At 34.1% G+C, this 13,429-nt stretch overlaps 1 protein-coding gene across 2 annotated transcripts in view; it reads right to left on the bottom strand.

Annotated features, from left to right (window-relative positions):
* samd13 (sterile alpha motif domain containing 13) overlaps nt 1-13,429 on the bottom strand; it is a 74,389-nt gene that overhangs the window by 33,576 nt on the left and 27,384 nt on the right. For both annotated transcript variants that reach the window (XM_039736146.1, XM_039736148.1), the window contains 3 exons: nt 12,458-12,500; nt 3,887-3,925; nt 1,349-1,460 (listed from right to left, as the gene is read on the bottom strand). In XM_039736146.1, coding sequence (XP_039592080.1) covers nt 1,349-1,460; nt 3,887-3,925; nt 12,458-12,500 — 194 coding nt within the window. The remainder of the gene's footprint in view (nt 1-1,348; nt 1,461-3,886; nt 3,926-12,457; nt 12,501-13,429) is intronic.

Below are 13,429 nucleotides of genomic sequence, written 5' to 3'. Positions count from 1 at the left end.
AAGAAAAATATTTCCATTCTATTGCTTTCTGAAAATGAAAATAGATAGATAAAACTTAAATGCTTAGGTACCAGAAATAAAAAAAGAAAAAGTATGTAAAAAAGTATGGTGCCAGCGCAGATGGCTTGTAAGGATTTCAGCTCCTTTTGCATGGCTGATTTTAATGGCTTGCTGTCTAAGAAGTTCTTTCTCACCTAGATAACAGTTCTAGACTGAAGACAAGATGGCTGTGCAGATGGTTCTCTTTTATAGTGTGTAGAATTTTCATGGTTCTCATATTTAAATAACAATTGCCTAAGTATTGCTATTATTTATAAAAAACAGTCAAATAAGTAATACCTAGACTTGCAAACCTGAGTTTGAATATATTCAGATGTTTTCTTATTTTTAAACTGAATATTCAACCCTTATTTTTGTATAATTTCACAGCCCCTGTAAGTATGCCATTCAAAATGAGCAGTACCAGCTTACATTGTTAAAGGCAGCAAAATCTTCTAATGTGTAGGGGGTTTGTGGTGGTTTTGGGTTATTCAGGGAACAGGGTTGGTTTGGCCTGGGTAGGAGCCCAATATGATATCCTTTCATAGAGCCTGAAATTTCTAGCATTGACCCTGCCTATGTGGAATGAACACACAGCTTTTTTCATAACCAGCTCTTCATTTTGTTTACCATGTAGATATTAGTCAGGCTCGGCTCCCTCGTCTTCACTTTCTTTTTCCATCTCCACAGTTTTGCATTCATATGCCTTATTTTGTCAGAATATAACCAAAAGTTCAATCCTCACCACACCACTAAAACACGTCACTCTTACAAAACAACAATAAACAGCTTAATGACATTATTATTCTCCCATTTTGATAGAATTAATATCATAAGGAGGAAGAACAACACAAGCAGTACAGAAGCAAAAGGGCACTAGCACTTTCAGGGCAAGGTCACGCACAAAAATAAAAAGTCTTATTTTTTCCCCTTAGTTTTGTAATGGTGTTTTTTCTAAATGTTCAGTAAGGACTTACACTACTTTATTTTGGTAGCTAAAAGGAGTAATGTTATGATTTCTAGTGGTGGATTTAGATGCTTCATGTTAGTAAACTCTCAGATAATAAAGGAAATATGACTAAAGTACATGATCATGTGAAAACGGAGTTTTTTTTATAACTTGTAAAATACATCCAATTCTATTTAAATTTGTATCCCATGTACCTCAAAATGATCAAATAGTTTACTATAATAATTCACTTGCATACACAAATACATTTTAACAATGCTTTTTTGTTTTATCAGATTTTTTCTAATATATCATTTAAACAAATTACTGCAACATAACAGTGATTAAAATAAAGCTTACCTGGTCTTGGAATGCATTTGCTTGCTCCTCAAATCCAACTGCTTTAAAATAATTAACAACATCTAAAACAGCCCATTCTGCTGGATCAGGTAGCTGTCCATTCTCTACCAAGCTGAAAAACAACACATACATCATATGGTTAACATCATGAAAAACATTTATTTATATATTATTGCTTTTTTAGAAACTATATTATAATGAATTAATTATTCAGCAATCACACATTTTTTGCCAAAAAGAGGAATCAATGTGAAGTAACCAATCCCAAAGGTTTGCAGATATTTATCATGGACAATTTTATTAAAATGTCTGCCATATTAAAAAGTGGGTTTGAATAGTTCCTTGAAAAGCAAATTAGATCTTTTTTAATTTAAGTAAAACTGGACATTTACCCACCAATGTGTTATGGTATGGCATAGCACACTTTAAGTTAAGCAGGATAAAGCAATATGCTAGTAATGTGGTGCAAGTTGCCACAACAAATTGTTAATTAAATGGTACATGATTGCTCTGATTTTGGGATTAGGAATTACTGAACATTTAAAACTGACGGAGAGGTAAATGACAATCATATTAACATAAGGCATTGTCAAAACATGTCACCCAGAGATTCTGGTGGCTGATAACAGTATACACAATTACAGTCATGAACCAGGTACATAATCTAATCATCTTTCAGACAAATTAATAGAAACGTGTTTTGTCAATCCTGCTTTCTATTCATAATTAAATTCAAACTCACCGAAGGATCTCATTTTCAGTGCTGTCTTAGATAATGTGGTGCTGCACTTTTCTTTAAAAAATGTCAGCATGGGGACATTACTTGTATGTTGATAAAACATAAATACATGCAGTGGATTCAGAAAGTATTCAGACCCATTGACTTTCTACACAATTTAAGTTTACATGGATACATTTAATATTTTTGCCCATCATCTACACTTAGTAATGTAGTGGCAAAGTAAAAATTTTTTCCAGAAAGTTTTGCGAATTTATTAAAAATCAAAACCTGAAATCTCTCATACATACAAGTATTCAGATCCTTAATTTAGTACTTTGTAAAAGCCCCTTTGGGAGCAGGTATAGCTACTTGGGTAAGTCTCCACAAGCTTTGCACATCTAGATCTCAGCAGTTAGTTCCCTTCTGACTAGCAGATCCTCATGCTCTATTAAGATTAGATATAAATAATCTGCAAACTTCCATCTTCAGGTATTTTCACAGATGTTCTATGGAGTTTAAGTGTGGGCTTTGACTGGGCCATCGAGGACAGTTAGAGACTTGTACGGAAACCAGTCCAGCATTGTCTTGGCTGTATTTTTTGGGTTATTGGTGTTTGTGTGCTCTCTGGAGCAAGTTTATTTCAAGTTTCACTCTGTATTTAGACCTGTCTCCCCATCCGTGTTGCTTAGAAGCACACCAACAGCATGATGTGGCGACCACCATGCTTCACCGTAGAGATGGTACTTGGCAGGTGGTTAGCAGTTTCTGGTGTTTGCCAGACAAATTGCTTGAAGTTGGGCCCAAAGAGTTTCATTTCTGTCTCATCAGACCTGAGAATATGTTTCCACATACTCTTACTTAGAGTTTCTTAAATGTCATGTGGCAAACTCTAAGCCTAATACTTAGTGGCTTCCATCTAGCAACTCTACAATAAATGCCTGTTCAATGTAGTGCTGCGCTTTTGGTCACCCTTCTGATGGATTCTCCCATCTCAGCAGGGACTTCTGAAGCTCTATTGGAGTGACCACTGGGTTCTTAATCAACTCCCTTATCAAGGCCCTCCTTGCCTAGTTACTCAGTTTAGATGAATGACCATCTCTAGGAAGAGTCCTGATGGTTCCAAACTTCTTCCATTTGTCAATTATTGAGGACACTGTGCTCCTGGGAACACCCAAAGCTCTAGAAATGGTTTTATGCCATTACACTAATCTATACCTCACCACAATTTGATCACTGAGGCCTACAGAGTATTCTTTGGACTTCATGGCTTGGTTGTTGTCCTGACATACAGTATGAATTGTGTGACTTTATATACATAGTTCTATGCTTTTCTAAACTTCATTCACATAATTCAATTTGCCACTGTTGGACTCCAAGCACGTTCTAGACACATTTCAAAGATATGTCAAGCAAACAGGATGTACCCAACCAAAATTGAGTGTGCCACAGTTTAGGGGTTGAATACTTGTCAATAAGAGATTTCAGTTTTTGATTTTTAATAAATCTGCAAACCTTTCTGAAAATATGTTTTCCCTTTGTCATTATGAGTTATTGAGTGGAAATAAATAGGCATAAAATAAAATCTATGACACATTAAAGTTTGCAGAAAGTGAAGGGGTGTGAATTCCATCTGAATCAAATCTGTGTGTATGCATACACACACACACACACACACACACACACACACACAAATATATACATTCTTTGAATTTTCATTAAACTTTCTGTACTATGTGCACATGAAAATAATGCCCTATAAACATATAAAATGAACCTTAGTGAGCTGTGAATTTTCTTTTATTATGCTTTTGACTTACTGGACTCTACCTTGCCAACTGAGTAGCTCATTTTGGAACCTGAAAGAGACACAGGTACACATCAACTTGAAATATTCCAGCAAAGTGAATCATATCTGGAGACTGCACATCTGAAAAGTGTGTATCCATATCATTTTCTTCATATTACTCCCTCTTTACATACACAATAACCTTTCACCCTCCAGAGCATTGTTTACTTGATGAATGATATACTGTAATTGCAAATGGATTCTCATAATGATTTAAAAAATTAGCTGGATACCCTGTAAATGGTGGGGTGATTAAAAAAAGAACCACTACGGCAGACAAAGAGAGTGGGACTTGCTATTACTAAAGCAGAAAAGAAGCTGTGCCTGGTGATGAGGCGGACATTTTTGTAATGGATGGAGATTATTTTCCAGCTATTTTCAGTCATGTAATTCTAAACAGATTTTTCAATTTTCCAAAATAAAACTGGAAGAAGTTATCAAACCCAGAAGAACTAAATTGACAGCTTTCTTTATAGTTAGTCATGTAAATATTACAAGCAGTGATGTTTGTTGCATGGAAATTCTGATTGGGCCATATCAGAATATTTCCTTATAAAGTATGTGCAAAATTCTCCAATGTTTACATTAAGTTACTTAATTATATATGTCCCTCTTTTTCTAATGATTAGTGAAAAGTGTAATTTCATTTATCGCTCACATTACAAAAAAAATAATCAAACGGGTGGATGTTGGTGCCTGGATTGTCTCAAATAACATCTTATCACTGTGGTATCCTGTGACCCTGTCATCAGACAAAATATAGCAACAGACATTAAATAAACTGACTATCCACTGTCAATGAAAATATATTGGCTATGAACCCCTAAATTAAAAAAGTAACACAGAAAGAGCATTCATACTATTCACATTGTAGAACTTTAGCACAAGACTTTGGGGCTCTTTGGCAGTTGTGCTAGCTAACATGGAGCTAGGTGCTTGGTGGACAGTAAGCCAACAAATAATTGAAAAAATATGCTCTACATACTAGCTCTTTCTGTACCAGATGTATGCACTTCTTTAAACAAGGGGCATCATATTGTTGACTTCTTTTCCATGAAATGTAAGAAACACACAAAGCTTCCGTAGTTTCTTTTTCAAATTAAAAACTTCCTAAGCAGTAAGTGAAGATCATGGTTCTGATTGGGCCCACTCTAATCAGAATAATGTGCTTTGTTAAATGCTCTCCTGATTTTGATCTGCTTTCTTCCTTTTTTTTTTTTTATTACTGTGGCAACCTATAATGCTGAATATGGCACTGTACTTATCAAAGCTCTGGGAAATGATAAAACTTTAAGTGCAAACATGACAAAAAAAAAAAGTGTTTCTAATTTTACTACCGAGAACAATATATGCTCTGGACTTTAAGCCCCATTGCAAATTGGAAAGCTAAGGATGCACATGTGCATATGCACAACTGAGGGTAAAACACTGCAGGTCTAATACAGCTAAGCTCATGAGCCAAAAACAGGCTTGCAGCACCCGGCATAGAGGCAATGTTATGCACTATAGAAAATAAGACTTTTCTAGATAAGAAATTACATTAAGCATTTAATGGAAACTTGCAAAAAAGCTTACGAAGACAAAGTCGAGGGTTCATTATAAACATTTTAATAAGGTAAATTACTGGGATAATCTTATTATACATTGCACATCTGTGGCCCACTGAACCTTTATGCAGAAATACTGATTATAGGCTACTGGTGTTAACGAAAACTATATAAACTCAATTTTTTCTTTTTTTCCACATCCCAAGCATAAAAAATTCGGAAGCATATTAACTGAAAGGAAAAATCATGTTAAACATCCAAAGAGATGCGTTTTAGTTCTGGATTATTTGTGATATTGTACCTCACAGCACTTCCAATTGGCTCCCATCCAGAATAAAGCAATCAAGTATCCTTCCCTCAGAAAAAGTACTGCCAAGAGTATTTATTTTACATTTTGCTTTTTGTTGTTATTTTGGAAATGTGTAAGGGATGTTTTCTGAAACTGGAACACTGGTTGCAGTTTCTATTCTGTAACATGAATTTATTAGCACGTTGCTGAACACAATCCATGCATTTATCTAATTTCTGACAAGAGTTGTACCCTTCCAAAAAAGACCTGATCAAAAGTAATATCTGGATATCTTATAACATCCAAAGACTACTTTGTTTATACCATTGGATCCAAACAGCATCATTAAAAAGCCACTACAGCCCACATGGTTGATAACCAGTGGATCTGAATTCCTGAATCCATGACTTTTCCTATATCATTTCACTCCAGTCAGCAAGAATTCCATAGCAAGCAGGATTTATCACACCAAGGCAATGTTTGTCAAAATATTCTGTGTCCAGTGTTAGTGAGGGTTTCCCCCTAAATTGTTCCATTTTTTTGCTTTAGTGAAACTGTGTTTTTGACTGTTATATTTAGAAAAGTGGAAAGTTCTCCTATACCTAAAGGTATACCTAAGCAAGTTTCCACTAGTGCAGAAATGATAATATATTGCAAAATTAATTTGCATTGCTTAATATTTTTAAACATGAAAACTGCAATATTATATTCTGTCCCAATTATCAGGATAATATCCTATTCTACGGGCCTTGACAATTGTCCCTCTACTTTAAATGAGTTCAACATTAAATTTTAATAATCAATTTGCTAACACTAAGGACAAGCAGGTAGCAGATAAAATTAATTGTAATGTATTCCTGCAAAAAATTTCCATTGTGAACCATAATTTTATCCTGTCAAAATTTAGCTAAGAAAGAGGAGTGGTAGGCAGCAAGAACATTAGAACATTACAACAATTTTGAGAAGAGTAGTTCTTTCAGCCGAGCAAGCTCACCAACACTACTCATCTAATTTTTCTAAAACAACATCAAGTTGAGCATTGAAGATTTTTAGAATATTACTCTCGACCAGACTGCTTGGAGATTTATTCCATGTGTCTATTGTCACAGGTGGCTGGAGACCCGGCTGGGACGCCCTGGAGAACCGGAGGAGGGCTTACACCTTCCCCAGACCATGTGGAGGCAACCGCCCTGGTTCTTATGGGTCACTGCCAGGGGGTGCCCCAATGCCTTGGGAGCCCTGGACCTCAGCACTTCTGCCACACTGGGGAGTGCCGGTGGAAGATTGTCGGGAGGCACCTGGAGCACATCTGGGTAATAATAAAAGGGGCCGCCTCCCTCCATATGATGACTTGAGTTGGGTGGAAGAAGGACGAGGGCTTAGAGGAGAGGAGTGGAGGCGGCCTGAAGAGAAATGAGGCATCTGTTTGGTGGCCTGGACTTTGGGGTTGTGTGGCACTTTTGTAAATATGGAGTCTGAAAGTAAACGTGTGTTTGGTGACTTGAACGTGTCCGGGTCGGCTACCACACTATGTTTCGTTGTATGAAGAAAAACGTCAACATTTGTGTGAAATTGGCATTTAACCTGTTTACATCTCTGTCCCCATGTTCTTGTTAAAAATGGACATTTAAAGAAACAGCTGGGATCCACTGTACTAATTCAATTCAAAACTTAAACAAAAAACATTCATGTCATCTTTTAATTTTCATACGCTTAAACAGGAAAGGTTCTGCTCCTCCAAGCTTTCCTTATATCTCATACCTTCAAGTTCAAGATACTGCATTTCAAAGAAAGTAGCAGCATGGGAGCAGATAACGAATAAAAAATTTCATTTTGCTCATTTAAAGTTAGAGATTGTTTTCAAAATGCTATTTAATGCACAATGTATTTACAGTGCCTGCCATGCAACTAAAATAGAGATTTAATTTATAACAGCCAAGTCTTTATCAGATGGCTTTATGATATATTTTATGTACTTTTAAATTTTACTTTCTGTGACTGTAAATTTACAATATACAACAAATGCTTAAAGATACAGAAGCAGCAGGGAAGGGGAAAACAGAGAAAACTGAAGAGATTCAATAATGCTGCTTCTGCCATTTCCTAAAAAAAAAACCCTGACAAATGCTCAAAATATATTTGTTTTCAGTTGGAAGAATTACTGAAAATATTTGTTATGCTAGGAACAAGCATGTCAACTTAAGGAATGAGGGCCTACAGGGTAATGTTCAGAAACAGTAGAGAAACACAGCAGGGTCATCTGAAAATCCATTAGCCCAAAAAAATGTAAACTTTTTAAAGAGTCTACATTTTGCATCTTCAGGTGTCTATTAGGAAAACCTTTCTAAAACGAGTGAGCTACAGATAAAAGTTTAAGGCTTCTTAAAAAAGCACAGTACATAACATGATGACAATATAAATCTAAAATAAATAAAAAACAGGATATTAATCAAGAATAAAAACAGAAAAGAAAATGTGAGGAGGTTTGTACTGTTTACTTTTCATTAGACATCATTCATCAGTAATAAACAACCAGCATTTCGTATGTCTGCAGCATGAATTGGTTGCTATTACATGCTGAAAGCTATCAAAACACAAAACATAATTTTCCCTGCAGAGCAAATGTTCTAAATGGAAAAAGTGGAATATGATTAGACAATTTCTTTATGCTACTCAAGGAAATTAATATTGTCATTTCAATATGGGCTTTTAATTCAAAATACAACCACTATTCACAAATTTTCCAAGTTCAGTGTAGGAAGTTGCAGGACTATTCAATTACAATCTCATATTTCATGCAGATGATGTTTTTAGCTGTAAGATAGAAAAGATGAAAATGTCAAGTTTTTAGTCATATAAACCATTAAAATTCATTAATCAGCACAATTTAGTATTTTTAACTTAAATTATATTTGTTTCTTTTTAGCCTCCAATAGTACTAACAGTTTGCAAATGTCACAAAAATGCATGGACTCTTATGTCAAGCTGATTAACCACTGGTTTAACCTGCAAAATATAAATAGCCTTGCAAAATTCACAATGTTAGCTGGTAATTCCTGGAAATAAACTCATTGAGGACACTTGAAACAGAGTACAGTTTTACAGGACTGGCAATAAGTCAACTCAGTCCAATTTGTAGTAACATATAGGTATCATTGGAAACAAGGCAGCCAAAGTGACATAAAGAGAAATTGCTTTGAAAACATGTCTCTTTAAGGGCTAATCATGGTTCAGAAATACAGACACACCAGGGGCTGTAGCAAGGCACTCTGATCTGTTGGCTCTGTAGCTGCAGTTTGATAAAGCCTCATTGGCAGGGAGTAATAGAGGCTAGAGGTTTGTAGGGAGACATGATATACTGTTGAGAGGTGAAAATGTTGGAAAGCCAGCGTATGAGACAGACAGGGTAACAACCCACCCAGGCTAACCCACAGGAGGAATACGTTTTTTTTTTTTGTATTTTATTTGCTACTCTGTGTTCTCCATCAGTGTGTTTTGTGCAATATAAAACATGACATTTTGTAAACTTTAATGTCAGTTCACATTTTAAGTGTAGAGAGACACCTAGGGGACATACATTTTTGACAATCTCTTGCTGATGCATAAAAAATTCCATGATTAAAAATTCCTATGCTAGCATTCCAAGCACATCCTTCCCCTTTTCATAGTTAAGAGCAGTTCTATTTTTATATGATTTTTTTCCATTTTAGCTTTAATTTAAAAGATGCTAAAGCATGCATTCAAATAAAATTATTTTAAAATGACACATACACAACATGTAAAGTTGCATTTTCTGTACACTCACTCCCTCAGCAGTACATATTTTTCTTATACCATTTTTTTAGGTACACATGTAAGCAACCATAGCAAAATTCATTACATTTTGTGCATTCATTTAAAATTTGGTGCTATACTAATGTCTTGTTAGTCAATAAATAAACCTATTATATTGCCATTTTAATCAGTTTATTTTAAAGTCAAATAGGTATTTAAATGGAATATTAGTATGTGCAATGATAATGTTTTTCAGGACTTCAGTCTCAAATACACCAGTCACTTGAAAGTACCATGGTGTGATTAATGCAGATCTTTACATATACTATATTGTATTAGTTAGATGCTTTTAGATGTTCCATATAAAATAAAATAACATTCACTGCAATGCAGACAATGATTATTTAAAGCTTATTAAAAAGCATTTATCAGGAAAAGTTTTTAAAAAGTTAAATTGAAAAGAAGAATGGGAATTAACATTGAAGATGGCATCTTCAAGAACTGAGTACCTATGAAGAGAAAGCAAAGCCTCAGGAATTACAGTCCTTTAGAAATTAGTTGCAAAAAACTGGACTTTATGGAAGTATGCTAAATAAAAATATGCTTTGTTGAAGAAAAGAAAAAAAAATGCACAAAACTTTTAACTGCAGGTGGCTACCAGGTATATGAAAAATTCCAAGTGGAAGAGAACTACATAATCCAGTAAGACTAAAATGTACATTATCTCAGTCTTAAGGATACTTATACAAGTCATGGTTTTGAGGACTTGTAAATGCAAAAGGAAAGAAGATAGCCTGCTATAGGCTTTTGATGATTCATATTCTAGCAAGACAATAATCCAAAACATACAGCCACCACCGCAGTGTTTTATAAACAAACACTCAATAATCTGGAGTTTTCCTGCCAGAGGCTGAAGTATAATTCCACTGACAAAACATGTCATGATAAACTAATTACTATTCATTAACAGGTTACAAATGGGCAGAGGGAGTTTGACCAATTTTGCCAAATTGGTTTAAAGCCAGGAGAAACATTTTAAAAGGTTCATGCCTGAAATTTAGGGAAAAAAGTTTATTGAATATTAAATTCTTCAAGGAGCCTGTCCTTGGAATCGTGGGAAACAAACTGGCATGGGGGCAACACCTGTTGAATATTCTATTTTCTCTTTTTATTTACATTTGAAGAATGAAATATACATTCAAAATCAATATCATAATATAATAAATTAGAAAAAGTCCAAGATGTGAAGACTTTTTATAGCATCCTCATATGCTATTAGTTGTATATTGTCAGAACTGGCAATTTACCACCTTTTTAAAATAAGTACACAGTATACAATACCATTATCTAATGGTTAGTGTACAACCTTATCCCAAAAAGTAAAAATAAATCTGGATTTGGAAGACATAAGCAGAGTAGTTAGTTTCTAAAGAAATCATTTTGCAAAAATTATGGCTGCACAGGACAAAGTAAAATTACAATGAAAACTGGGGCTATTCAAATATTTCACTGTACACAATGTGTTGATTGGAAAACAGCTAGTAAAAGTTTAAAAGCACATATTGCCTACCAAGCTATGCTTTTTTGAATTTAAAAATTATAAATAATATAACATTATAAATTATAGAGCGGACAATCTGCAGATTTCTGAATCAGGAAAAAATTAAAAACTCTGAATCTTTGACCTTAATAGTTACACCATATAGTCGTTAAAGATGTGACAATGTACAATTTTTTGTTTAACATTTGTTTAATCAGACTAATATTACCGATTTGACTTAGACAATTATACATAGACCACTGGCTTCTCAACATATTTGACACAGTGTTTTATAATCTTTTACTGAGTGCAAATTCAGAAAAAAATTTTTTGAGTAGGGAAAGCAGGTTTACAGACATTTTGCATTAACTCATACTGGATGGTAATATAGTGACCTGCCTGTGTTATTAAATCTGTGAAGGATCCGAAAGTATGATTTACTTCTTTGACTCAATATATGGCAGGGTGGTTGGGTAATGACTGGTTAAGGATGTCCGGCAGCTTTAAGGGCCCAAGTTTAGATACAGTTCTGCTCGTAAAGCATAATTCGCACTGTGTCAGTGTTCCCTGAGTACTGCAGTTGGCTACACAAATCTCAAAGTTGTGCTTGGATTACTGGACATTTTAATTTCTTCCAGTACATGGATAAGTGTATCTTGTGTTGAATGGTATGTATGCAATGTGAGTGGATGAGCCCTAACCCCACATGTACTCTACAATGAGAAACTCTCATTTGGATAGTGAATAAAAAATCTATGATCTCAAAACATAAATACTGAAGTAATTCAAGAGTATACAAAGCAAGATGTGAGGGGCCAGCAATAAAAGTGAAAATTCCATGGTACCTATCCTGTAAGTTTTACTACCACTATACTAAAGATCATTTATGTTAATTTCTGTATATCTAATCATTTCATGTTTCTGTGTGATGTTAAGAGATTAATGGAATACAAGGGACCTGTCCATGAAAGTCACAAGCAGGAAAACTACTAAATAAACATATAAATAAATACATACATACATGCATAGGATGGACAACAAATAGACACACCCTAGAACACACTTTATTTTCAGAATGTCAAATAAGGCCATTAAAAACAAGTAGAGATACCTGAAAACCTCATGGGTATTTCATATAGATTAAAAGAAAGACAAAATACTAGTTAGTTAATATTGTCTTCTATCATGCTAATGACTGATTTTTCCCTATCTAAGCTTTAGTACACATGTACTGTATCTCTTTTTATGCAGTCTGAACAGTTCAACTACCTAGCGTACCTAGAAAAAAAACATCCAATCTAAAGAATACACACTGCATTTCATAAAAGAAAATACTTGACTGCACAGCATATCACACACATAATTCATAGTTTTATGCTTTAATTTACTTACTTTTTTGTGTCCACTGAACCATTCTCCTTGTTCTCCATTCTAGCTACCAAAAACAGATAACAAATTATATTTTAAATTCTACAAATATCAGCCAATGTACTTGCTCATTGTCTATATTTCATGAGTACTGTCTTTTACTTTTTAATGCTGACAGTTTATCACTTATCTTCAATCACCAAAGAAACATAATTTGGATCCATTATTGTTATCATATCGAATAAGATGTTTTTATCTTCAGTGGTCTACTTTGGAAGCACTAACTTGACAATGCAATAAGTTTATCTCTGTATATATTATATTTGTTGTCTATATTTTTCATGCAAAATAATGAATCATAGAATAAAATAATACATAATATATGATAAATAAAAAAATCAAACAATAATATATATTTTTTAATTATGTACTATAAAAAACTAGCATTTACAAAATAAACAATCTAATTCTATTGAAGTCACTGAATTCCATTTATGGGATTTTTTTTTTTTCCATTCTGCAATGTGAAAGTAAAAACCTACCCAGGAATATATATAAAAGTAGTATTTTTCAATCAGTTACTAAGAACATTGAGTTCCCTGTGTTGCCCACAAGAAATACAGTGATAAAGGATTTCAATAAGGAGTCAGATTTTTACAGTGGAAAAAGAACAGTCTGGATTGCTGCCAAACTGACATCACAAACCACACACTGCCTGCACCAACTGCCTTCTCTGTCGATGGCTGACTTTTTAAAGAGACAGCATATCTTTCACATATGTAAAAAAACAACATGGTTTCTTTCAGTGTTATTTTATTGCATAGTGAAGACCTACTTTTAAGTGCACAGCTACAAACAGATGCAATATTAAACTATTCCACAACAGAGTGTATAATTTATGATCAAGGGGAAAACAAAAGGACATGCAGTCTTGTAAAAGGTAAGTTAATAAAATATAAAAATTCAAAATAAGTGTTTGCAATTTCAGTCACCAAT

Source organism: Polypterus senegalus, chromosome 14 (genome assembly GCF_016835505.1).
Source record: "Polypterus senegalus isolate Bchr_013 chromosome 14, ASM1683550v1, whole genome shotgun sequence".
Classification (NCBI taxonomy): Eukaryota; Metazoa; Chordata; class Cladistia; order Polypteriformes; family Polypteridae; genus Polypterus; species Polypterus senegalus.
The sequence above is the reverse complement of the archived record's forward strand: the minus strand, read 5'-3'. Positions and strand labels throughout refer to the sequence as shown.